Below are 27,986 nucleotides of genomic sequence, written 5' to 3'. Positions count from 1 at the left end.
AAGAAAAGGAATATTTAACAATACCTCAGCATATTTAAAACTCTGGCTATTTGGTTTGTAGCCTATGATCATTTCAACACTTGCTCAAGACATTAAAAGGAATCTTGCTTCCACAACTACCAATGTACCAGTTGTGGGGCACTCATTGGGATGGGAAATCCCCAAGGTTCTCTGAAGGAAACTTATCCCATGTCTTACTGCAATTATAATTAAAAAGAAATGTTTTATTTAATGACACACTCAACACATTTTAATTACACTTATATAGTGACAGTCATATCGTTAAGGACCACAGAGATAGAGAGAAAACTAGCTGCCACCACTCACTGGGCTACTCATTGTGATTAGCAGCAAGTAATCTTTCACATGCATCATCCCAGACACACGAAGGTACATACAATGGCCTGTGTTACACCAGTTGTGAAGCACTGGTTGTAACAAAAAACAGCCCAATGGGCCCACCGACTGGTATCGATACTAGACTGACTACACATTTGGCAAGCATTTTACCACTTGGCCATGTCCCACCACACAATTATAGTTAAGTGCCCTACCACCGAGGTACATCCTGTTGCTAGAACTGGGTCCTAATTCACAGGCTCTCTTTAGCAATATCACATTGTTTTTGCAAGTCTATTTGCATAGCTTTGCGAGATCACAAAGATGCATGATTTGTGAATCAGGCTCCTGATTCTTAAAGGGATAAACCCCTCAATGTCTGGAATTAATGAAGAAACTAATCCCCTCAATCCTATGTGTAATACATTTGTACTATCACACCATTACTAACAGCTTAAAATTCAATAAAATAACAAGTCAGGTGGTGTATTTCATTATAACTTTAATAAAATATCTTGTTCTGTGAAGGACGGAATTCATAAAAGTTACCAGTTAATCAACACTAACAAACTGCCTTCTGAGAATAACAGGGTTTTAACACTTATTTATCTGTTTGTGATGAATGTTTGAAATTTCAGTTCTGTGTAGTCCTATATGTGGAAGTTCATCAGTCTGATTGTGTAGTAGAAAATAAGTGTTGTACTAATTCAATGGTGTACTATAACGATAGAACTATCAATTTGATTGGGTAGTAGAAGATAAGTGTTGTACTAATTCAATGGCATACTATAATGACAGAACCATGCTGTATTAATCTCATAACATTTGTAACTCAGTTTTTGGAACCCTGTTATTTTCAGGTAGCGAAATATCTACAAGTAACTTTACATTATTTAATCCAAGTACATGTACATTGTAATATAAAACATTAATATCAGTGTTCAGGTCTGATCAGTATTTTGGACTGACTTAACTATAATTTGTATAAAAATACTTAAGTACATACAGAATCTTTGTTGTTCATCCAGCAAATAGTAATGAATGAAGTACAGGTAACAAAACAGGCCACCCTTAAAACAAACAGGTTCATGAAAGTTACTGTGACTTTCCTTTATAGACATGTATTTTTCTTCTTCAAATTTCAGCGTTTATCAAATTATAATTTATGGAAATCATTTATGGATTATGCAGAAACAAATTAAGATAACCCATTTCAGTTTTGCATAGCCACCATGAACTTGTAAAGATGTACTAAAGGAGTGAACCAAAAATTGGGTAAATATTCAAAACTAGGCATGTGCGAATGACGTGCTAATGAAACTAACATTTTCACCAATTTGCAGAAGCCTGAATTATGATAAATGCAGGTGGTGTTTTGACTCATATCTAAAAATAAATTTGTAATGATTACTTTTCTTAAGATTTTTATAATGTGACCAACATACATTTTTCTCTTTAAATTTCTCCATTTATTTTTTAATATTTATAAACCTAGGTATTGATTAACCAATTTACTAACAGTGTGAGTCAAGTTATGACAAACATTTGTTAAAAGAATAGCCTTATGGTAGCCCTTTTACATTTGTATACTAGATGCTATTCAACAAGTATATAACACCAAATCAGGAGTATTGTTCTTCTTATGATTTTATAACCTTCACACTCACCCTTCCCCAAAATAGGTAGCACTCTTTAATACACCCACCTCCATCCATTCCTGTGACCGACATATAATCAACATTGTTACACACTGCTGTTTAGCTTGCTCGTTTTTGTTATTTTCAAACTGTTTTATGAGGTAACAAATACTACAACTAGAAAATTATTTGTAAAAGAACATACAGGCTATAACTGGTGTAATATATTTAAAGAATATTTTGATAATTTTACCCTTCTTGTTACATAATTGTTGAATAGCCCTGGCTAATAAAATATTTGAAATCAAGGTTATGTAAACTTGATAACCATACCTGTACACATCAACAAGCAGAAATCTTAATTGAGATTACAAATAATAGGGACAAGTAGTGATTTTTTCTTCTGAGAAGGTCTGAGATCAAAATTATAATTATCACAGATGAGGACTCACTACAAATTGAATACACTGATGGGATGAGGACCACAACTATGAATACTTGTGTTAAATACGAGACTGTATAAAAAATTGCTGATGGAATGAAGAATGTGACAGGACATGACTATATAAAATACATATTACAGATGAGAATAAAGATTATAAAATACTATAGTTGGGACAAGGATAGTACTGGGAAATAAAATGTTACATATGTTTAGCATATTACAAAACAAGAATTCCATGGAATTAAATGTCTCATTGACCATAAACTTAGTGGGTGTCACCGATAGTTGGTGTCCATAGATGCTCATCTCAATGCATGTGTATTTTGTTTTGTATTTTTTGTTTTTTAAAAACCCAACTTCAATTAAAATGTTAACTTGATAAATAATTTTTAAAACATAGATTGAGATAAAACATTCATAGATGTAACTATAAACCATGATTCACTGATGTAGGACTTAATGTGAGACATGGAGCTATATGTAAATGCTAAACTTTATTGTTGACAAAATGCAAAAGTTGACATTGTCGTTGGCTTAGCTGCTGCGGTCAGAAAAGTAATACCTGTATCTCACCTTTTTGTTTTGTAAAGGTGAGACAATAAGACAGTAAAACAATATCACCCAAAATAAGACAAGGGAAAAGGACAGTCACTAATAATAATGTCCAAAATTTAATCATACAGTAAATCAGACAATGGACGGACAGTAGATAACAAAATGGATAGACATCATACAATAGATCACAAAATGGATAGACATCATACAGTAGATCACAAAATGGATAGACATCCTACAGTAGATCACAAAATGGATAGACATCATAGAGTAGATCACAAAATGGACAGACATCATAGAGTAGATCACAACATGGATAGACATGATACAGTAGATCACAAAATGGACAGACATGATACAGTAGATCACAAAATGGACAGACATGATATGGTAGATCACAGAATGGACAGACAATGATGTTTGATTGTACTGGTAAGTAAAACTACATGAATCGTAATGATGCCTGAATAAGGAAACATAATATTATGTAAATAAAGATCTTGTAATCACACAAACCTTGAGAAAATATATTTATTAATATGAAAGGCAAGATATAATAACTCTTTCAATCAATGCACAGAATATGATTATTTTATAATCTGCTTAAATGTTTGCTGGAATGTAATTTACTGGAATGAACAGACCTACATGAGCACCACAGACCTGTATGTACATAGTACGTGTTGTGCCAGGAACATGCAGACTGCAATGGCTAAATATATAAACATGTACATGTATACTTGAGTTAGGGTGCTTATAATGTCCATGTGCTACAGAAATAATCTATATAGAGAGAATATAAAAGAACATTTTGTTTAGTTTATACAAAATTCATCTAGTACATTTTAAAGCTTCAACATAATCTCCATCATACGGTTAAAACTTGTAGGTTTGTCCAATGGCCACTGATGAATGCATGCCATACTTGGTGATATATTTAGGCTATCTGCCTGAGACCGTAAGTTGTATTTGAAAGAGGGGGTGGGTTGAGAACCATTAAACTATAATATTGTTTAAAATGTATATAGTTGAAAGTTTGTTTTGTTTAATGACATAACTAGATCAGATTGATTAACTGATAACCAATTGTCAAATATTTGGTAATTCTAACATATAGTCTTCAGACGAAACATGCTAAATTTTTTACTAGAGCAACAATGGATATTTTATATGCACTTTCCAACAGGCAGGACAGCACGTTTCACTGCCTTTGATGTACAGTTGTTAACAATGTATAAAAACAATTTTAAAAATCATGCCATAACTTGCATAAAAAAATAGTGTTTTAACATTTTTACAAGTATAGTACATGTTTAACGGTCTATAAAGTTGTGCCACAAATTCACAACCTACATTTAAAGATAAATCACAAACATAACCACTAGTCCACATTATGTACACACACATACAAAGATATAAACCTTTATTAAACATCTGATCATGTGAGCAGATTCATATGAACATTCTTCATAAAATATTTCAAGACTATTAGTTTATAAAAGAAAAATCTCAACACACATTTTTCAAAAAGTATATATTTAAAATATTAATTTTGGATGACATATTATATTAATTTATAATTTAAAAAAAAAGAAAAAAAAAAGTTTGGTATGCATGTAGCAAATAATGTCAACTATGCAATACCACAATGTTCACTAACATTGTGGTATTGTACCATGTGAATTTTTTGTTTAATCTTGTGATCAGTATTATTTTACTGGAATAATCATTTATAGAAAGGTGTAGTCCTAATAAATAAGTAAAAATTTATAATCTTAATAATATTTTATGATAACAATTTACTCAGTATTTGTAATGCTAAGTCAATACTGGGGACTTACTGCCCATGGTCTTATCTTTACTTTACATGAAATATTAAACAGATCAGCAATGTAAATGCCCAGTTGGTCTGCAACTTGACAATAAAATGAATTGTATTTTTATTTGATAAAAGCAACTTGTAGATATTAAAGGCTGATACCACTAGATTCTTGTGCCTGTGTTGTTGAAAGCAACATCTGTTGGCATTTTGTAGATATTAAAGGTTGATACCACAGGACTCTTGTGCCTATGTTGTCTTAGTCTCTTATAAGAGACTCAGCTTGATATCATATAAAATGCAAACAACAATGTACAATCAACAATAAAACAATAATTGAGCACTGAGAATGATATAAAATTGTATCCAAATACATTTAAATTCACAACTATTAAGGCAGAGAATAAACATATGAAGACTAATCGATGTTTACCTTAATAAAGAGAAACAGATTCTCACTTTAACTAGATATTATTGTCCACAACTTTCTCATGTTTTTAACCTGTAATTCACCAACAGTTTTTCTTTTTGAATATGAAACAATAAACAAAGTACTGATGACCCATTAAGCTACAGCTACCAATTTTTTCTTCTTCGAAAAACCATCCTAATATTTTAGATCTTTATAGTAAACCATAAATAAATTGAACATAAACGTTAAAGATAACCCTTGCAATGCAGAAGGCTGCCTCAGCAAAAAAACATTGATTTTGCTTCAGCTTTTACACTGGGATTGTGAAATGCTGATGAATGAGAGCTTAAGTGAAATGCCAAGAGGATACCAAGACACAGTATTTCATGTGGACCTTCATTCTGCTAGTGTGCTGGTTCACGTAAACTGCCAATCAGTTATGTACTAAACTGTACCATGCACCAATTGGTTATGTAGGACACCGTAACATGTTCTGATAAGTCACTTTACCAAGCGTATTCTTTAATGATTTGCAATAAAATATGTCTTAGTTACAGGATCAGCTGGAAATACTGTAACCTGGGCCATGCTTATAAAGCGTTTAAGAGTCTAGACTCAATTTCAAATGATGTCACACACACAGGCAGTTTGTATGGTGTTTCCATGAAGTTAAAGTGTCAAGACACTATTAGCGTCTTCGAGTTCAGACTCTAAAAGTTTTATAAGCTCCAGGCCAGGCTGGGAATTTAACAGGATTCAGTGCTTCCATGAATCCCAGATTTTAGATCAGAAGTGTAAGAGTATGATATAAAATCGCAAAATATCTATATTATATCGTTGGTACAATTCCGGTTATTAAAATGCAAGTTCAATGCAAGTTTAAGGTAAATGATTAGGGTTATGCATATTTTGCATAACCGAACAATCGGTAACCTAAGTAAAGATTTTTAAATATTGTCTCTTGTGACACTTCCATTCCAACCAGTGTTTAATGCCAACAACATAATGCTGGAGTAGGGAATAAGTACTATTTTGTATATGTTCAACATGCATAGAACGTGAATCTGAACGAAAACCTTCTGAAAAATGCACACTGATCATTGGAATACCGTAAGAATATATTAGCCATTTCTTTTAACCCTTTCCTCCCTAAGTTTCATTATACTGACCAATTGAGACAACCTGGTCAAAAGTAGTTTGCTGGGTTGAAAGGATTAAAAAGAAGCCCAACCCCTCTACATTCTAGTTGGTGGACTGCATGACCGAGACTTCCTGTGAATGAAGTGTGGTCTAGCACTAGATCTGGCTGAGTAAGGATTAGTAATAGACAACCTTGTTCTACGGCGTTTGTCCCGGGACTGTTTGCCACCATTGTTATGTCTCAAATCCATGTCCAGTTTTGTCTTACATGCAGAACCGTTCTCGTTGGCTGTAGCTCCTCTTTCATTGTTCACTGAAGATCTCTTCGAACCAAGAGAAACATTTGGCATTGCTTCCTTATGAGTTAAATATGTCATGGAATCATGTTCCATGGTCATAACAGGAGGTACTGCAGATTGCATCTCATTTTCCAACCGTGGGATTGACACATCTGTGGCCGGAACCTGAGACTCTTCCAGAAATGGATGAGTTTTGTTGAAGGACCTCCAAAATGAACTATGCATGGGTTTTAAGGAATTGTTTGTAGAATAGTTGACCCCTGATTGTGCAGGACAGTTGGTGTAATTGTAAGGCAAGGGTTGCTGCTGGGCATTTTTTATAAGGTGCAAAGTAAAGCAGCAGCAGTTTATGTTTTTTACTTCATAGTCCATATCAAGATGAATGCACTGAAAAAACAAAATTCAACAGACCATGGTAAACTACCTTCATATTAAGATGCTTATCAAAATAAAAAATAATAAACTTACCCTCTTTTTAAAACAAAAGATGCTTTTATAAAGTAGCATTCGAGACATTTGCTGTAAACAATACTGTAAAATTCAACATTGATACAAAACTAATACACAGGATGAGTCTGTTTTAACTTTGTGAAACAAATAGATACATGGCTAAGCTGTCAATGCAACTGATATCAGTTCTTACAATCAAGTCTGCCGGGGTTTTTATTCAGTAGATTTAACACAATTGAATGTTATTCCATGTCCAGATGACCTTCATTCAACCAATCAAAACACAACCCACATAAAGCTATCAGAAGCTTGATACATTGAACATTCATACATAACAAATATAAAATACTTACCAGTACATCTATCTCAAATCATTTTTATTTATTTTTTGTACAATATATTTTTTAAAGCATATAAATAAACATCAAGAAAAAATATCAGATCATTGTAGTATTTTAATTTTATGTCACTGGTTTAATGGTTTAAATGTTTTTCTTTAAATTACATTAAAATATATACATATATATTTTTAGTAGAATGGGAAAGTTTTAATCTTAATGAATGTAATGAAAATAAGTACTGAAAAATCTAGCAAGATACATGCATACATGTGCAAGATAATTACACAGGGCTTTAGATTGCACCGAAGCTGAGGGGATAAATGGCGTGCACAAAATAAGCAAGTCCAAATTAAGTACAAACATGCTAACCTCAGATTATTTCACCTCAAAATCAATAGATTGAAATGTATTTCTGAATATATACAATTCTTTACTAGTTGTTAAAGGCATATTGTCACAGACTTTTGACCTATTAAATGGCCTAACAAAGTATTACATGAAATTTTTTTTTTTTGATTTGCCTCTAAATGTACTTTATTCAACCGTCTATGTAAGCACCATATCCCACTTATTAATGATATTTTGTAAAAATAATTGAATTATGGCAATGGTCCATAATTTAAAAACTAATATTGCCAAGAGGGTTGACATGGATTTCACTCCATCATGGTTCAGTTAAGGAATTAAAATAGCCTGATTTGGTTTCCAAAAATTAATGTAATTTTCATTTATTATTATTGTTTTGAGATATAAGATTCTTAAATCTGTGACAGTATGCCTTTAATAACAGCTGGTAAAGAATTGTATATATTATATAATAACAGTGCTATTAACATTATTGCATTAAAAAGACCTTGGTATGCTCAGAATGGACAATAAACCTGCTGTTTCCAAATTAGTGAGATCTAAAGCCCTGTACATGTATTTTTATAATGTTAATTTAAAAAAAAGCATACGGCTGAAAATATTTACCGGCCTCGGTGGTGCAGTGGTTAAGCCATTGGACTACAGGCTGGTAGGTATAGGGTTCGCAGCCCAGTACTGGCTCCAACCCAGAGCGTGTTCTTAAGGGCTCAATGGGTAGGTGTAAGGCCACTACACCCTCTTCTCTCTCTCACTAACCACTAAAGAACTAACCCACTGTCCTGGACAGACAACCCAGATAGCTGAGATGTGTGTCCAGGACAGCATGCTTGAACCTTAATTGGATATAAGCACGAAAATAAGTTGAAATGAAATTAAAATATTTAGTGTTACTACATTAGTAGTGCTAATTAAGATACAACATGCTATTTAAAATGATGACATAATGTCTATAAGGAAAGAGACAGACGATAGCATACATCAGCAGCAAACTACTAGTACTAACTTATCTAGCCGAAAGATCTTACCTGAGAGCATCCATCTATAATTCAATTAGTCTCAGACAAAAGGAAATTAATATTTGTGTAATGGCACCTCAGCACTCTCTGAACTACGACTATTAGGTGTCTAATATATATGGTTATCTTGACATTTACCCAAGAAAATCAGCTGCTGCCACACAGGTTACTAGTGAAATCCCTTCTAATGTTAATGCTACACCAAATACGGTTTTGCCAATATGCTTTGAACTGGAAGTTGATCATCACACTGTTGCTACACTGGCCATGAAAGCGCATCGAAACTGATTGCAAAGAAACTGGCGTAGTGTTTATGGTGGTTTGGAATAAAATGTTTTTAGGATTGGGTGTGTATAGCGACGTTTATCGCGTTTTGGCGATGAAACTCTTCATATATATATGTCTAAACTGGTATGATTATATTAAAACAGCATGTGATATCTAGAAACTGGTATAACTTCCACTTACAAAAAATCCACAAGAAAACAAATCTGCTATATGCACATACAGCAATCAATGTTCTAGACAAAATGTGTTGACAACAGTGCACTACATTAAACTGCTTGGGTTACAGGCAGGTGCAAGTGCCAAAAGGAAAAAGAAAAAAGTACAATACATAAGCAGTGCAAGGTTAGGCTACAGACTGCGCTGGGTGAGTGAAACCACCATCTACACAATGTTGTCTATGAGAGGTTGAAAGCAAGGGTGCACATACTTACTGCACAAGAAGAAAATTAACAGCCAGTTTATGGCTGGGTATCAGTTCCACACTCATAGCACCGCTGACAACAAAAAGACAAACACCATGTTGACACAAACTTCGTGAAAAACATTTTCTTCCTCTCTCTTTCTTTCACATTATAAACATGTAGTGACTTTGTTTGTGAGTGACTGGCCTCGGTGGTGTCATGGTTAGGCCATCAGTTTACAGGCTGTTCGGATCCCAGTCAAGGCATGGGATTTTTAATCCAGATACTGACTCCAAACCCTGAGTGAGTGCTCTGCAAGGCTCAATGGGTAGGTGTAAACCACTTGCACCGACCAGTGATCCATAACTGGTTCAACAAAGACCATGGTTTGTGCTATCCTGCCTGTGGGAAGCGCAAATAAAAGATCCCTTGCTGCCTGTCGTAAAAGAGTAGCTTATGTGGCGACAGCGGGTTTCCTCTAAACAAAAACAGTGTCAGAATGACCATATGTTTGACGTCCAATAGCCGATGATAAGATAAAAAATCAATGTGCTCTAGTGGCGTCGCTAAATAAAACAAACTTTACTTTTACTTGTTTGTGAGTGACAAATTATTGCTTCAAGAAGACAAGACTTAAACTCTGGGCCCAAATTTTCAAAGCTATCTTAACACTATCATAGCATTATCGTTTTTACGATATCGTAGCACTAACATAGCTTTGAAAATCTGTTGCCAGATTCATACATACAGGTCCACCTGGGTAAGACGATAACGCTAAAGCTCAGTTCATACATACAGGTCCACCCGAGTAAGACAATAACACTAAAGCTCAGTTCATACATACAGGTCCACCTGGGTAAGACGATAAAGCTAAAGCTCAGTTGATACATACAGGTCCACCTGGGTAAGACGATAACACTAAAGCTCAGTTCATACGTACAGGGCAACCTGAGTAAGACAATAACACTAAAGCTCAGTTCATACGTACAGGGCAACCGGAGTAAGACAATAACACTAAAGCTCAGTTGATACATACAGGGCAACCTGAGTAAGACAACAACACTAAAGCTCAGTTCATACATACAGGTCCACCCGAGTAAGACAACAACACTAAAGCTCAGTTCATACATACAGGGCAACCCGAGTAAGACAACAACACTAAAGCTCAGTCCATACATACAGGGCAACCCGAGTAAGACAACAACACTAAAGCTCAGTTCATACATACAGGGCAACCCGAGTAAGACAACAACACTAAAGCTCAGTTCATACATACAGGGCAACCCGAGTAAGACAACAACACTAAAGCTCAGTTCATACGTACAGGTCCACCCGAGTAAGACAATAATACTAAAGCTCAGTTCATACATAAAGGTCAACCCAAGTAAGACAATAATACTAAAGCTCAGTTCATACATACAGGGCAACCTGGGTAAGACAATAACACTAAAGCTCAGTTCAAACACACAGGACACCACAAATAAGATAACAGCACTAAAGTTCAGTTCATACGTACACAGTAACCTGAGTTGGACAATAACACTTGCATAGGGGACAACCAAAGTACGACAATAACACTCAAATTCAGGTTCATACAGACAGAGCCACCAATTAAAACAATAACATACAAAGATTCACACAGACAGGGCCCTTGAGTGAACCAATAACACCCACCCTCAAGTCCATACAAACAAGGTGACCTAAGTAAGACAGTAACACCCAAGCTCAGATTTGTACAGATTCAGCAGGGCAAGACAACACTTATCACCCAATCTCAGGTTCATACAGACACATCCACCAAATATAAGCCAAAACCAGTTATACCCAAACTAAGGTTCACACAGACAGGGCCGCCCAATCTCAGCTTCATACAGACACATCCACCAAATATAAGCCCAAAACAGTTATACCCAAACTAAGGTTCACACAGACAGGGCCACCCAATCTCAGGTTCATATAGACACATCCACCAAATATAAGCCCAAAACAGTTATACCCAAACAAAGGTTCACACAGACAGGGCTGCCCAATCTCAGGTTCATACAGACACGACCACCAAATATAAGCCAAAAAACAGTTATACCCAAACTAAGGTTCACACAGACAGGGCCACCCAATCTCAGGTTCATATAGACACATCCACCAAATATAAGCCCAAAACAGTTATACCCAAACAAAGGTTCACACAGACAGGGCTGCCCAATCTCAGGTTCATACAGACACGACCACCAAATATAAGCCCAAAACAGTTATACCCAAACTAAGGTTCACACAGACAGGGCTGCCCAATCTCAGGTTCATATAGACACGACCACCAAATATAAGCCCAAAACAGTTATACCCAAACTAAGGTTCACACAGACAGGGCTGCCCAATCTCAGGTTCATACAGACACGACCACCAAATATAAGCCAAAAAACAGTTACACCCAAACTAAGGTTCACACAGACAGGGCCAACCAAGCCTGAGGTTCATACAGAGAGAGCATCTGAGTTTGACAGTTGCACCCATGGTCAGGTTCATTAAGACCATACACCCTAGTAAAGTTATAAAACCCATGGTCAGGTTGATTAAGACCATACAAGTTACAACATAGTAAAGTTATAACACCCATGGTCAGGTTGATTAAGACCATACAACATAGTAAAGTTATAACACCCATGGTCAGGTTGATTAAGACCATACAACATAGTAAAGTTATAACATCCAAGATCAGGTTGATTAAGACCATACACCCTAGTAAAGTTATAACACCCAAGTTCAGTAACAGTCATGATGCAAGGTTCAACATACAACTAACATAAGGGAGAGTCAAAAACATGCTATTCTACCCTGATTCTATGAAAAAGTGTAGTGTTTTTAAACATTAATTCATTCCCTAAATGAGAGGTCATAGGCACCAGAAGCAGCAGCAGGGGGCAGAGGGTCACTAGCCTCCCAACTTGAAAATTAACCATTACCCCACATTTGAATTGAAAGTCACATTAATACATATAGCTGCCCCACCCCCACCCGTTGCTGGCATCTTCCGACGCCTATGTACATATGCATTCTAAATAACATTATTAAAAATTTAAATTATCTTATTTTACTTCCATTACACGACTTTATACATTTTAAAAATAACAATTAAAAAAATTAAACACTTCTATTATAGTTCCACACTGATTCTGTACATTGTACAGATACATACCTGTACATATGTAACATTAGGAATAAAGTTTAATTCATTGTTGAATGAATCTGATTGGATCTCCACTAAAATCTACACTGGTGCACTTTGCAGTAGGTTTATCAACTAAATAGACCCCAATCAAGACTCAACTGTTGCAAAAACTGATGGATAAGAATGTAACCAAGCTTTGAATTGGATTAAGTATTAACCACCTGAAACATAAGGCACTAATCTAGCTGTCACAATGAAACACTATGATATTTACCAATAAGGCAAGAACATTTGTTATTATATTACCCAGGCATTTATGTTGTTTTTATAAGTCTGGCTGGTCAAAGTGCAGCATTTTTAGTCAAATCAATGCGTTTATTTACACTGTGCATACAGAAGTAGTTGACAGGAGCTGATGTCACTTCCCTTCCAAGCTAGAATACCGGAGACGATGAGATAGAAACAAAATGGCTGCCCCTAGTTAGCAGGAATAATCATGTTTTTTTTATTAATTCTAAAATTACGCATTTTTCATTTCTTAAACTGCCAGTATGTGTCGGTGGTCCGGGTATGCTTGTTCATATTTGACTTTACCTTTAGACATGAGTAGGAGATACTACTTGAAATCAGATACATGTGGATCAGTGTTACAATATATACCATAAGCTGTGTAGCATGTCACATTTGAACGGTAGCACACTTATTCATCAAAGATAGGCTACCGGTACTTATATTTAAGACACGTTTTTATTAAACATTAAACCATTATTTTGCTTTATACTTCCACTACAAACATTTTATTTTATCAGGCTGAAAAAAAAATGCATGACAACTAAAAAACCCATATATTTAAGTGTATTTTGCTTAACCTTTGTGAATATAATTAAGACTAAAAGTAGGTAGTGTTTCTTCAGTCATATGATGAGAATCTGACCTATGGCAATATGACTGTGACATATATAACAAAGTAAAACAAAAATGACACCAGCTCCAAGAAACCAAAACATATGACCGTTGAAACATTAATATTAAAATAATTTGATGTATACTATCGCATACACATGATAAACTTTGTCACCGTAATTCTCAAAGATTCAGAAATAAATAAAATTAAATAAATAAATAATTAATAAATGTAAATGTCACTATGAAAAATTCCCCCAAATTAGTTGTAATGTAAGACTAAAATAACAATAACTCACACTTTTATCCAATTTTTATTTTTCTAGCACTTTTTCGAAAAATGTAACTAAAAACCAATGTGTGTGTCTAATTATGACAAATGCATATATATTTTTAACATACCGACCATAGTGTGAATGTAACTATTTTGTAATCCTTTCACGGAACCATCTTGAGACCTGTCTCTAAACCATCACAACAAAATTGACAATAAAACTAACAATGTTTTAAAATAATTTACCTTTTTTTCTTTATATTTATCACATTAAAATAACTTTTCCATGAGTTTTGAATTAGATAAACACTTACACTGCAAACATTTGTTGTGTCATCACCACAACAGCATTGGCACAGAAGAATATCCATGAGACCTACATTCTGAAGAAAAAACAGAAGAATTCAATGACACCTACCGGTATATGTAAATGCATATTTCAGAAAAAGTAAGAATATTGTTGATATCTATATTCCGACAAATCAAGAAGATTATTTTTGACACCTATATTAAAAAGAAATTCTTCGAATATTCATGCAACCTACTGCAATATTCTAAACATATAAGCAGACATTCTTGAAAAAACATAACATTAATACAATTTATATTCTGAATAATAAGAACATAAAAATTCTTGAAAACACTAAATATAAAACCTATGTTCTGAAATATTTTTAAATACTCATTTCTCAAAAGCAATGAAGAATGTTTGTGACATCTTAAAAAAATAAAGTAAGCATTTACATGCTTCCTTGTATGATTTGAATTTGTTTAATATTGTGAAGTGCTGGATAAATCTGTAGGTGACGTACACTCAGAAGCAAAATGTTTATGTGACTAGCTGTGTAGAAATGACTATTTCATGCAAAAATCTAAGTTCTAAACACAAAAACCACCCACTGTTGTAAGAGAACCAAGTACCCGTAAGCCAACAAATTCAGCTTATCTCAATGGGGTTTTACTGGACAAATGTCAAGGGAAATCTCATTAACCACAAACAACTAACCCACTGTCCTGGACAGACAGCCCAGACAGCTGTGGTGTGTGCCCAGGACAGCGTGCTTGAACCGTATAATTGGATATAAGCACAGAAATAAGTTGAAAATAAAGGACTACTTTAACTGACTTGGCTGTCAAATGTGAATGGGTAATAGTCAGAAAACTAAGGCAACCCCACCCTACCTAATTAAATTATATATCAAACATCAAATAACTATGAATAATATAAAAAGCATGAAAAACTAAACTCAAGAACCATAATTCAAACACAACACAGAAAGAGATTTCACCATGAAAGGCAAGTGATCACTCCCACTCCCCTCCACACTCACCTAGAAAGTTTAAGGAGAGTTGCAAACTGATTGCTTTGCAATAAAACTTTAAATATATTATATTTTAAACTTCATGTGATTGATTGCCTAGCAACATTTTAGGAAAGTGATAATCAGCTTGCCTTGATTTTGTTCATGACGAATATTGCAAAAATGTTCAAGCTTAAAATTATACTGACATGTAACAAACAATTGGACATATGAAATTATTTATCCTATAACTTACCCATGGTATACATGTCATATACCCATGTGATAATTTAGTGTATTGATCCGGTTAATAATGGTATGCAAATTTCAAGGTCTCTAGGCAATGTCTTACTGTGGATGGGTCATTTGCTTACAAGCCAACAAGACCTGTATATACCTGAGCGTAACGTTTTCAAAGATTTAGTTAAAATGTGTGACATCAACCTAATTTGTGCTAATCGTGATGACGTCATATTACCGACAAATACCAATTAACATAGATTCGATTTTACATATTAAAAAACACTCTTGATGAATCCTCTATATATTACACTGTAATTGTAGTAATTTTAAAAGTAAAATCATGCCACTTGTGAAAAATATGCAAAAAACCCAACAACAAATCATCCTCTTAAAAAAGTCGAAACAAAAAGCCACAATAATAACAAAACAAGTTCTTTTTGAATTGTAAGACATCGGTAAATCATTAGGTACCTCCCAACAAGCTCTTGAAGTCTGAAATGAATAGGTTAATTTGATTTAATTTTGTCAGAAACATGTTGCTGTGCATAAACTTAATCTGAGTCAAACCTGTTTTATTTCTAGTGTTGAATAGAAAATGTAATTTTGCATCAAATAAGTATACACTGGTTTTTTCGTCGTGGTTTGTTTTGTTTTAGTTTGTTTCAACTTTCACTGCACCAAGTAATTAAAAATTACTGGAATCTTTTGTTATGCTTGCAATTCTTTGTACAAATAAACTCCAATATGACTATTTTTATATCAATCCACACTTTTCATGTACATGTATGTAAATGTTTACAATTTACACTTTTCATGCCCCGTGGTGACGTTATTAAACAAAGATTACGTATCACTTATTCTGACCCACTGGACTGAATTAGACAGCTTTTGCATAGGGATAGATTTTTTCTTGCATACCAGACAGTTGAATACATCTACTTCCAGTGTGATGGATAGACCTGTCTTTCTCTAGGGACAGACAGGTATCACGCGCAGACTGACGTCATTTAGTCAAAACTACGCAACTAAGTTTCTTTTCCCCAGCCATCTTGATCAAATAATTGCATTAATATCTATAACATTAATCAGTCTATTATGATAAATTTTTCGGAGGTTCTGCTATATATGGTGGAACATTTAATATAAACATAAATACAACTTCACAAGCCAGCCGTAAATGACAAAAGCAAAATTGATAACAATTAATGATGTCATTGCAGTGCAGTTGAAGTTACATCACAACAGTTAAGATGCTTGTTGTTTTCTGTGACATACAAATCTATTGATCCTTTGTTTCCGTATTTTTAAAACTAGTTAGGTATGCAAGAAAAATAATCAAACACTCATGGCTGTTAAAGACAGGTAAATCCCAACCCTTGAGTTACAACTGTTTTGTCTGAAACTCGCCAAGGCTCATGTTAGACAAACAGTTGTATCTCTCGGGTTGGGATTGCCCTGTCTTCAACAGCCACTCATGATAGATTCTCTCTGTCTGACCCTTGGGCTAGATGATTTCTAAATAAGCCCAACATCATAACTTATGTTTTATGATGACTGGTGCCATAACTCATGGTTTTCAGAATTCTGTTGAATTACTTACCGGTTATTCCCCATGTTGCATTTCACGTGGAATCATTGTTTTAAAAATACTTAAAATAAATTAATATTTTCAATGTTTTGTCACATTTTTATGTTATTGAATAATGTGGACTATATTTTCGCATGTAACATTGTGTAGATGAAATGTTTATGAATTGTTCGAGAATAAACAAACCTTAGTTAACAAAAGTAATATTTTGTTACCGTAATTAAATGGGCAAGAAAAAGAATCAATCAACATTATGTGGTGTAGATACGGCAATTCCAACCTATGGGACCAATGTTGAACCTCAGCAGGACTCAAACTGGAACAAATTTTGTTGCCACATTGTATAAAAATTAGCAACTGGCTAATCTGGCAATCTACAGGGTGAGCCCTGTCTTGGACCTTGCCAAAAAAAAGAGAGAAAAAAGTTGTCCTATAGGTTGGAATTGCCATATCTATACTCATAAGCCTATGAGATGGGGGTGTGTGTGTGTGTGTGTGTGTGTGTGTGTGTGTGTGTGTGTGTGAGCAGCTGTCATCCTAGCACTGGAGCAAAACTTCAAATTCGGGCAAAAATGATACAGATATTCTGGCAAAATGTGCTAACCTGAGACCTTTCTACCATGTATTTCTAACATTCTACGCTCAAAATTAGTTGTAATCCATGTAAAAATGTGTAGTGATTCATTTGCAACCCTATATAGCTGTTTGGTAATACAGTAATATGATTAAATGTTATCCAGACTCTTGCAAAAGCCAGCTTGCACCCCAACAAAAATTGGAGTCTGTATGCCTATGTCATAATGGTGATTGATTCCATTAACAATTGACTGCAATTATATTATATTTTGGTTCATGTTAGTATGATCCAGATAAAAATTCACTAGGTCTACTTTAAGTTAATATAATTTTACTAATTAATAGTAATAATCAGATATGACACCTAAAGAGGGAGTTAGAGCTTAAAAATACTAACACTTGGTGGTGGTGGTGGTGGGGGGCAGGATATATACAGTGTTCTCGCTGCTCCATTTAAGCAGGGCGGCCTGTCCCGCTATTGCATTTTGCTGCCCTCCTTTTACGTTCTCCACCCTCCTTTATTTTTCTGCGCCCCTCTTTATTTTCAGCACCCTACTATATTTTCCAGCACCTATCACCCATTTGGAGGTTTAATACATAGACAAAACTATGTGGTTTTGTATTTATTACATACCCTAAATTGGAAAATTTTTCCAAGTAACACTGCTAGCTAATGACGTGGATTTCTAAATTTACACAACTAGGTCAGCTGTGTTACTACGCGGACTGAAGAACCACCAATTATTACACATAGTAATATAGTTCTATTTAAACAATAAACAGAAATAAGAAAGAACGAGTGAAAAGTTACCTATAATTTTAATGATATTGTTTAAAATGCCTTTTAAAGACAATGTAATAGCTAAAATTCACGAACAATATAATATTTAATTTGCTCGTAATACGTCAGAAAACCTTCAGCGTGCCAGTTTTATCAATGAAGAAAATGTCGAGAATTGTTCACTCAGTGTCTGTTTTCTTTTATTGATGTTCATGGAATTATTCGTTGCTTAGAAATTTAAGTTTATATTAAATGTGCCTCCATAAATCATCGCTCCACTGAATAATCCGGTTGACAGTTCATTCAAGTTTTCTACGTGAAGAGACGGTACATGTGACAGCATTGTTGCTGAAGTCGACGACAGTCACTTTTCGCACCCCTGTTTCGGCTTCGTACACAATAAATATAGCATATCTTACCGTAATTTCACTAGAAATCCATATTTCGTAAAAGGTACAATTTTTTAATCACAAGATTTTGTTCAAACACACCCAGGTGCATTAGTAATGTTAAAAAAAAACAAAAAATGCAATACCAATATTACATTGGAATTTTTCCAAAAAGGAAACGTCATGTACCCAGTTTATGGTTATTTAAGGAGATGCAAACCGACGTCATTTAAATTAAAAATTAGCTGTATTATTACAATGCTTGCCCACATTAAAATAAAAACTAGTCTACTAACCTTGACCCCTGTCAAATTCCTATAACAAGCAGACAACACTGTTTACAGGTCAGTACTTTTTTTTTTTTTCATAATTCTGGACAAAATATTAATTTGAAGTTTTGAAAGATGAAATAAATAAAAGGTACCTTTTGTCAAATATATTATATCACAAAATTACGATTGGAGATGTTTTATTTATTGAATAAGAATAAGAACTGTGTATGAAGCCAAAACAAGGGTCCAAAAAGTGACTATCATCAACCTTAACTATCGTGGATTAAAAGCTTGTTGGTTAGTAGTGTTCCCGTCTCAAGTTTTGGTATCGCGCTCATTAAATTGTAAATATTTGTCACCGTTTTCGTCTGTTTTCAGTTCAAATTTTCCACAAAATAGCATTTTAAACAACCAAGCACAAACTTTGTTTACATATCGCGAAGGGCATTCCCGGTAACCATGTGCTATAAATAGTAGCGTTGAATATGGTATAGTTCCGGCAGTTGAGTTGAATACGGAAAAGTGTATTTCATTTTTGTATTCAGGGCTGTATTTATATAGTAAGATTTATTGGGTATGTAATAAAAACTAAAAAAGTTATATTTTATTTGAGCAATGAAAACATTTTTATTTTTTACAGATTCGACAATCTCTGATTGAAAAAAAAAAACCCCCCACTTATTTGGTGCCAAATTTGTCACGTGATCAGAATGGTCATTCTGTCTTTTGTTTCCACTAACTATCGTCTGATATTTTGTCCTCAATTGCAGATATAACTGTTTGTAACTGATGATTTTTACTTTCTGTCATTTCCGTCATTCTGTTTATTCAGCAGTTCTTTATAAAATATTATAAACTTTTCATTCTGGGGGGATATCACCACTTATAAAAACAACCGAAGTGGTAGTGTTTATCATTAAAATAATTTATCTTGGGTGTCAAAATAATATATACACAGTCTGTACAAAAATGAAACTATTTTATCACAGCGATCGATTCATTCGATGAAGATGGAAATAACAAAAAATGTATCCGACATTAGGGGATCATTTTACAAACATCTTTATTGTTTTTCGAAAATCTTGAAATCTTTATTAAAAATAATAATATTAAAACTTTGATTGGTTCAGCAAAACCAGAACTGCCTATGAATGTCAGACCGATAACATCTTTGGTTAAATTAAAAGATGTCTGCTTGTAGTTCGTATAAACATTTTTGTAGGAAGTATGTTTTTCCACAAAGTCAACCAACACACAACAATATGGTTTTTTTTTTTTTTTTTTTTTTTTAATGGTGTGGCACCGTGCGGCCGCCCTCCTTTAATTTTCACCCAGCGAGAACACCGATATATATTTACAGAATAGACCTAACTGCAGCATTTGACTCTTTTTTTTTTCCACTAGCCGTCGGCATGGCAATAATAGTTATTTACTAGCCCAACATTGAATATCACTAGCCATGGGAGTGGGGCTACCATAATCTAGAAGCCATGGATCATATTGCTGTAAAAGTACTGATGGGAAGAAAATTTAATAATTTTGATGACATTTAACAACTATTTGCCTGTGGGTAATGGTATGTATATAATTTCATGCTAACACTAACTCACCTTCTTCTGTGGACAGACGGCTCTGACACATGAATGAATACTAGGACTCTGACAGCAGTTGCAGGTTTCCGCCAGACTGGCACTGGAACAACACTTGTTCTGGTCCGCCTCCTCTTTGGCACCACATGGCGATTCACAAGTACAGGTACCTCGATTCTGGAGAATTAAAAAAGTAAAATTTGTTTTGTTTAATAACACATCTAGAGAACATTGATTTATTAATCACTGACCACTGGATGTCAAACATTTGGTAATTTTGACATACACATTTATATGAATGAATGAATGAATGTTTAGCAACACTCCAGCACAAAAAATACATCGGCCATTGGGTGTCAAACTATGGTAAATGCAAATCTAAAGTGATGATCTGTAGTCTTAGAGAGGAAACCACTATATTTTTCCATTAGTAGCAAGGGATCATTTATAAGCACTATCCCACAGACAGGATATCACATACCATGGCTTATGATATGCAAGTCGTGGTGGTTCGAACAAAAAATAGCCCAATGGGCCCACACATAGGGATTGATCCTAGACCGACAGTGCATCAGGCGAGTGCCCCCGGGTCTGGAGATAACACCATCAATTAAAGAACAGGAATATATTTGTTTAACATCTCACCTCAGCACATATTAAAAACTATGGTTATTTGCTGCTGTCAAACAAATGGTAATTTTGAGAGAGAGAGAGAGAGAGAGAGAGAGAGAGAGAGAGAGAGAGAGAGAGAGAGAGAGAGAGAGAGAGAGAGAGAGAGAGAGAGAGAGAGAGAAATGTTTAATTTAACGACGCACTCAACACATTTTATTTACGGTTATATGGCGTCAGACATATGTATATGGTTAAGGACCACACAGATTTTGAGAGGAAACCCGCTGTCGCCACTACATGGGCTACTCTTCCGATTAGCAGCAAGGGATCTTTTATTTGCACTTCCCACAGGCAGGATAGCACAAACCATGGCCTTTGTTTAACCAGTTATGGATCACTGGTCGGTGCAAGTGGTTTACACCTACCCATTGAACCTTACGGAGCACTCACTCAGGGTTTGGAGTCGGTATCTGGATTAAAAATCCCATGCCTCGACTGGGATCCGAACCCAGTACCTACCAGTCTGTAGACCGATGGCCTGCCATGACGCCACCGAGGCCGGTCAGAGAGAGAGAGAGAGAGAGAGAGAGAGAGAGAGAGAGAGAGAGGGAGGGGAGGCTGGGGACAAGGTACCTGCTGCCACCACAAAGGCTACTTCTTTTAAAAAACAACAATGGATCTCTTATATGCATTTTCCAATAAACAGCAAGGCTAGTTCTGGCACTCGCCTAATTCACCAATTGTGAACTTTAAAAACAATTGGCAAAGTTTCTTTTAATTTGGTGAAGTAATTTCATGTATTTTGATATTTTGTCAGAAATTAACTGGGTTTCTGCAATTTTGAAGTTTAACAGAAAATTTGGGGAAATTTTATTCTTGAAAAACATGCAAAAACAAACAGAAACTTACCACAAGAGCATTCCTCACAAAAATGATAATGAAGATGAGAATGATATAACCACTAAGGCCTAAACAGACAATAGCTGCCACTGGGAGGCCAAGATCAGAATCTGTTGGCACAGATGCTTTCTGAAAAACATGAAACACACACATGTATGTATACCACATGCAAAATACTCAAATAAAAAAATAAAAAACCCACACCAAAAACCAGGTAGTTAATTAAAACCAAATTTACATGGGTGGGGAAATAATGTGTCCTAAACAAGAATTTTAACTTCAAAATTTTGGCTATTTGTGCACATGAACAATATTCTCAACGATGGAAAGGAAAAGGCTGTTTAAACATGCTTACCCCAGGCATGGCGGGGAGGGGCTCTAGCCCCTGCAATAATTCTGAATAAAAAATATTCTTAGTAGTATCTTAAAGGTAGGGACAATCAAGGCATTTGACCTGGTATGCATATTCAACGATATATAATGCACATTATTGCTTAATATCAACAAGTATTATCGTATAGTTAATTAATAAAACGGTTAAATGTGACAGCTATTATATATAATGGGCACAGCCATTTTGTATCATCCCAGTGAATACGCCCTCTGGCGAGCTGGTGGATATGTAATACCTAACGTGTCACGTCATGAATTAGTCTTCGAACTGAAGAAACAAAACATACCTGGAGTTCGCAGATGCATCGCAATATTCTGTAATAATAGTCACCCCAGTAAGCCAGCAACAATTATATATTATTTTTAATACAAAATAAACCACGATTATCAAAGTATTGAAATAACTGTATTATGGTGTTTTCTTAGTTAAAGTTAGGGTCACTCAAACAAGAGCCTTATGTGTTGGAAAAATGCATACCCAGACCACCAACACATACTGACACTTTAACAAATGAAAAACGCGTAATTTTAGAGTTAACAAAAAACAATGATTATTCGTGCTAACTGGGGGCAGCCTTTTTGTTTCGTTTTTGTGACATCCAGTGGTATAGCTTGGGGCGAAGTGACGTCAGCTCTGTCCATCTTCTCTATGCAGTGTAAACAAACGCTCTAATTTACAACAAGGCGCTTCGCTTTCATCAACCTGACTTGTAAAACAACATAAATGACTTGATAGTATAATAAACTATTTAACTTAATATATTTCAGGTTACATCAATAGAAATGGAGTTATAGTATTTTTCTTTTTTTAAAAATCCAAAGAAAAAAATGCATACTATTAGGCCTATTGGTAGGGCATGTTCAAGCAAAAACTACCATTCACGATACCCAAATGATACATGTACTTTTCTTTTCTTTGGGACGACATAATTGGTCAGTTTTGTGATTTTAGATGGGAAAGTCTACTTAATCCAGGGTTTTACAGAATTACTTACAGTAATAAAGCAGGGCGGTTGGTAATGTCCATTATGATTTTAGGTGTATCCGTGCTGTTATCACACAATATCCTGTGATCTTCATAAAAGAGGCACGTCTTTTTAGTGTGTCTAGACAGTGTCTGGGGACCGTCTGAATATACACCTGCCAATCAGGAACCACAGAAAGGCCACAGAAAGAAAAGACCAATTAACCAAGAAAACACTCCGATTATTGTTTCAGTACGTGGGTTAATTTATGTACAAAACATAATACAGTTATTTCAACACTTTGACAATGGTGGTTTATTTTGTATTAAAAAATAGTATATAATTGGTGCTGGCTTACTAGGATGGATATAATTACAGAACACTGCGACGCATCTGCAAAAATCAGGTATGTTTTGTTTCATTTCGAAAACTAATTCCTGACGTGACACGTTAGGTATTACGTAACCACTAGCTCGCCAGAGGGCGTATTCACTGAGATGGTACAAAATGGCTGCGCCCGTTATATATAATAGCTGTCACATTTAACCGTTTTATTAATTAACTATACGATTATACTTGTTGATATTAAGCAATAATGTGCTTTATATATCGTTGAATATGCATACCAGGCCAAATGCCTTAATTGTCCCCTCCTTTAATTGATCTTTTCTTTCCGTGGCCTGTACCTGTGATTCCTGATTGGCAGATGTATATTTAGATGGTTCCCAGACACTGTGTCTAGACACAATAAAAAAGTTGTGCCTCTTTTATTAAGATCACAGGGTACTGTGTGTTAACTGCATGGACACCCATCTAATCGTAATCGATCAGCCGTCCTGCTTTATTACTGTAAGTAATTCTGTAAAACCCTTGATTAAGTAGACTTTCCCATCTAAAATCATCAAAACTTACCAATTACGTAGTCCCAAAGAAAAGAAAATGATCACTTGGGTATCATAAGTGGTCGTTTTTGCTCGAACGTAGCATACCAATAGGCATAATAATATGCATTGTTTTCTTTGGATTTTTAAAAAAAGAAAAATACTAGAACTCCATTTCGTTCTATTGATGCAAATTGAAATATATTTAATTAAATAGTTTATGAAAGCGAAGTGCCTTGTCGTAAATTAGAACGTTTGTTTACACTGTGCATAGAGCAGATGGACGGAGCTGACGTCACTTCACCCCAAGCTATAACACCAGTCGTCACAAAAAACTAAACAAAATGGTTGCCCCCAGTTAGCAGGAATAATCATGGTTTTTTTATTAACTCTAAAATTACGTGTTTTTCATTTGTTAAAGTGTCAGTATGTGTTGGTGATCCGGGTATGCATCTTTCCAACACATAAAGCTCTTGTTTGAGTTTACTCTACCTTTAAGGCTGATATGAATTTTACTTGTAGAATGTGGGAAATTGTATTTCAGGACATCTAGTTTTCAAACATTTATGGGGATCATACCTCCGAACCCCCTAGAAACTGTGCTTTGTGCCCTTGATCTCAGTCCGCCCCCCACCAATATCTACTTGCTTCCGCTGTGCCTGTACCCGTAACACAAATTTCTCTATCTAATATAGAGGCAGGGCGAGAAATATAAATACAAGAAGAATTCCACGGAATTAAATGAGAAAATTTAGTGTTAAAACTGTTCAAGGAAAAGTTGACCCAGTTGCCACCCTCAGAAAACTAATACCCATATCTCGGCTTTTTACTTCATAAAGGCTACACTAAAATATTATCAAAAATTTAACTTACATCTGACATTGTCTGTACATCAGGTCATGACAAAGACATCTGTATGAATAGTTTTCACCATCTTGTTAATAACCACCAACTGTAATGAAAATATTAAATATACAACGTACACACTGTGTGTGACTGGGGTGAGGGTAGGGTGCAACAAGCTTAGCTGAAAACATGACTTATAGTCTCAAGACTTTCTTTTCATTATTAAATACAGCCCTTGAAAATTGGACAATGGTGCAAGGGCAAAATAGTGCTGAAAGACCCTAAACATCTTGACAGCATTAATATACTCTTAATGTGTTCTTGCATTACAATATGTTAAAGTGAAGTGAGAGGCATCCTGGTGTAGCGGGTGTGTTTATATTTTTCAAGGGTTATTTTATTTTGATTTTAGTACTGATTAATGCATACCTTTGTTATAGTAAATGTTTGGTTTTACAGCCGAACGATGTTTGGATTGGTTTCTGGTTTTTGATACCAATGTCAAATCTCCAGTTTTGATTTCAGTTTCATTGCTTAAATATATTTACGATCCTAGCTATAATAAGCAAAACTTATATTTTCAATGTAAATTTGGAAGGTTTAGCATGTGTATTTTGGATGATGTTCTGCAGTGCTCACTTGCTAGTACAGGTAGGACTTTACATTATTGTAACATGAAATATTGACTTGTTTGACATTGTATCACTTAAGAGAAGTTTTTGTCAAAGTCGGTGCTTTTTTATTCAATCAGTTTGGGTACATTTTGACCTGCTCCACAGTCATCAAAATAAGTTGAAAATAGTATTTCAAGTTACTAGGAAATTACCATATCATATGTCAAGAATTTGAAGAAAGTCGTGAATGGTACTTCTTCTCCACAAAACACATTGAACAAAAAGACTACCATTTAAATATAAATTACGAGAACAATGATATTTGTGAATTGTGTGTCAAGCCTACAAAGTATCAACATGTTTATGAAGGATAAATTAAATGTTTGTTTTGTTTAACAAAGAAAGAAAGAAATGTTTTATTTAACGACATACTCAACACATTTTATTTATGGATATATGGCATCAGACATATGGTTACGGACCACACAGATATTGAAAGAGGAGGTATCAGGTCATTTCGTAACCATACCGTTTGGTACCCAAAAGCATACCAGTTCGTATCCAAAGGCATACCAGTTCGTACCCAAAGGCATACCAAACAAAGGCATAAATTAAAACAAAAAGTTGTATTCTTCTATCAAAAATGTATTATATCGGACAATGTAGGCATTATTAGACCTAAAAAAAAGTCCACATTCCAAAAACATGGGATATCAGATCTTATTATATTTGTGTTATATGTGCGTGCGTGTGCGCACGTAAGTACGTGTGCGTGTATGAATGTTTTTGTTTTGAGCATATATACCTACGAAGAGAGGATCGGTCTTGCCAAATATTCCGATCAATATCTCGGAACGGTTATGCATAACAATAAACACCATCACTGCACTGTGGAATCGACACCAAATTACAAGACAAAAGAATTGCTCTTTGGCTATGAAAAGGTATGCTTTTTGGTTACGAAAAGGTATGCTTTTTTGTTACGAAACGGCATGCTTCAGTGATGCACAGCACATAATTGCTCATTTAATGCTTATAAAAGATACTGAGTGATTATTACAACAAATGTTATGCTAAATGTTACAATATGTTTGTAATATAAAATTATAATTGTGTATTTAAAAAATATATTAATGTTAGGTGTAATGTATGACATTATTTAATTGGTTACGAACTGGTATGCTAGTGGTTACGAAACAGTATGGTACGAACGTGTTTGGGTACGAAACGTCTAGAAACCGAAAGAGGAAACCCGCTGTTGCCACTTCATGGGCTACTCTTTTCGATTAGCAGCAAGGGATCTTTTATATGCACCATCCCACAGACAGGGTAGTACATACCACGACCATTGATATACCAATCGTGGTGCACTGCCTGGAACGAGAAATAGCCCAATGGGCCCTCCGATGAGGATCGATTCCACACCGACCGCGCGCTGTACCACTGCCAGTGGCACTGGCCCTTTTTCGTGACTAGATTACGTCTCGCCCCACTTCATAAATATGTCGTAACCTACATGTTACCAGACATGTAATGTATGTATGTGGTTTAACAGGCATTATATTTATGTCGATGCTTGGTCCCATTTTGCGAGAATGTACGCAAGTTTGAAAGTGTCTTTCGTTATCATTCCAAACGTCAGTTTTCTAAATGTCAGATTGTACCGGTCGATTCACGTAAGTTTATAATGCGCTGCTCCTAAGAAACAATATAAATCTATTCAACTAAATATAATTCTTTGCTAAACAAAGGACTTACACTCCTAAAATTTAAAATAACCTCATGTCTTTTTTGATATAAGCATGTCACCACACGTAAACAAACTTTATTTTATTTCATTTTCTGCAATCACGTGATGTCTTAATATCGTAAACAGGTCAGTCATTCAACTACGACAATCATACTAATGTTTTGTAATAATTAATTAAATCAAATCATTATTTACTTGAACTAGTTTGACATGTATATCTCTTTTTGCTTTACTTTAAGTATGATCATATTCATTATTTTATATACCATGTCGCAAAATTAATCCGGATCGTTTCGCCCTAAAACCATTTCGAACTCTGCGTGGTTTCGCCCTTAGTCCTATTCACCCAGGGTTGGTTCACCCTAAATCTCATTCGTACCGAGTCATTTTGCTCCACAAAATAAATATATTTATTATGATTTTGAAGTATTTTTT

General features: G+C 34.9%; 1 protein-coding gene across 3 annotated transcripts; it reads right to left on the bottom strand.

Annotated features, from left to right (window-relative positions):
- Positions 1–824: 824 nt before the first annotated feature.
- On the bottom strand, positions 825–27,667 carry LOC121367971. Of its 3 annotated transcripts, XM_041492446.1 has the most exons (8): positions 27,560–27,667; positions 25,215–25,293; positions 22,112–22,231; positions 20,612–20,767; positions 15,867–15,887; positions 14,166–14,234; positions 9,539–9,601; positions 6,897–7,033 (listed from the first exon to the last, which is right to left on the bottom strand). In XM_041492446.1, exons 2-7 carry the CDS (start codon positions 25,221–25,223, stop codon positions 9,566–9,568), a joined length of 411 nt encoding a protein of 136 aa, XP_041348380.1. In that variant the 5' UTR covers positions 25,224–25,293; positions 27,560–27,667; the 3' UTR covers positions 6,897–7,033; positions 9,539–9,565. The 3 variants fall into 3 exon arrangements, with proteins under 3 accessions (XP_041348378.1, XP_041348379.1, XP_041348380.1); XM_041492444.1 differs by lacking the exon at positions 9,539–9,601 and having other exon boundaries at positions 825–7,033; XM_041492445.1 differs by lacking the exons at positions 9,539–9,601; positions 15,867–15,887 and having other exon boundaries at positions 825–7,033.
- Positions 27,668–27,986: the final 319 nt, after the last annotated feature.

Source organism: Gigantopelta aegis, chromosome 3, assembly GCF_016097555.1.
Source record: "Gigantopelta aegis isolate Gae_Host chromosome 3, Gae_host_genome, whole genome shotgun sequence".
In the NCBI taxonomy this organism is placed as follows: domain Eukaryota; kingdom Metazoa; phylum Mollusca; class Gastropoda; order Neomphalida; family Peltospiridae; genus Gigantopelta; species Gigantopelta aegis.
This window is presented reverse-complemented; position numbering and strand designations above follow the sequence as displayed.

Excerpts from the sequence above, each read along its gene's own strand:
- LOC121367971 (XM_041492444.1), bottom strand. Across the intron at positions 20,768-22,111 it reads TTGTGAGGAATGCTCTTGTG|AATCGAGGTACCTGTACTTG; the intron begins GTAAGTTTCTGT and ends TTAATTCTCCAG. Across the intron at positions 15,888-20,611 it reads CCGTCTGTCCACAGAAGAAG|ACTTCAAGAGCTTGTTGGGA; the intron begins GTGAGTTAGTGT and ends TATTCATTTCAG.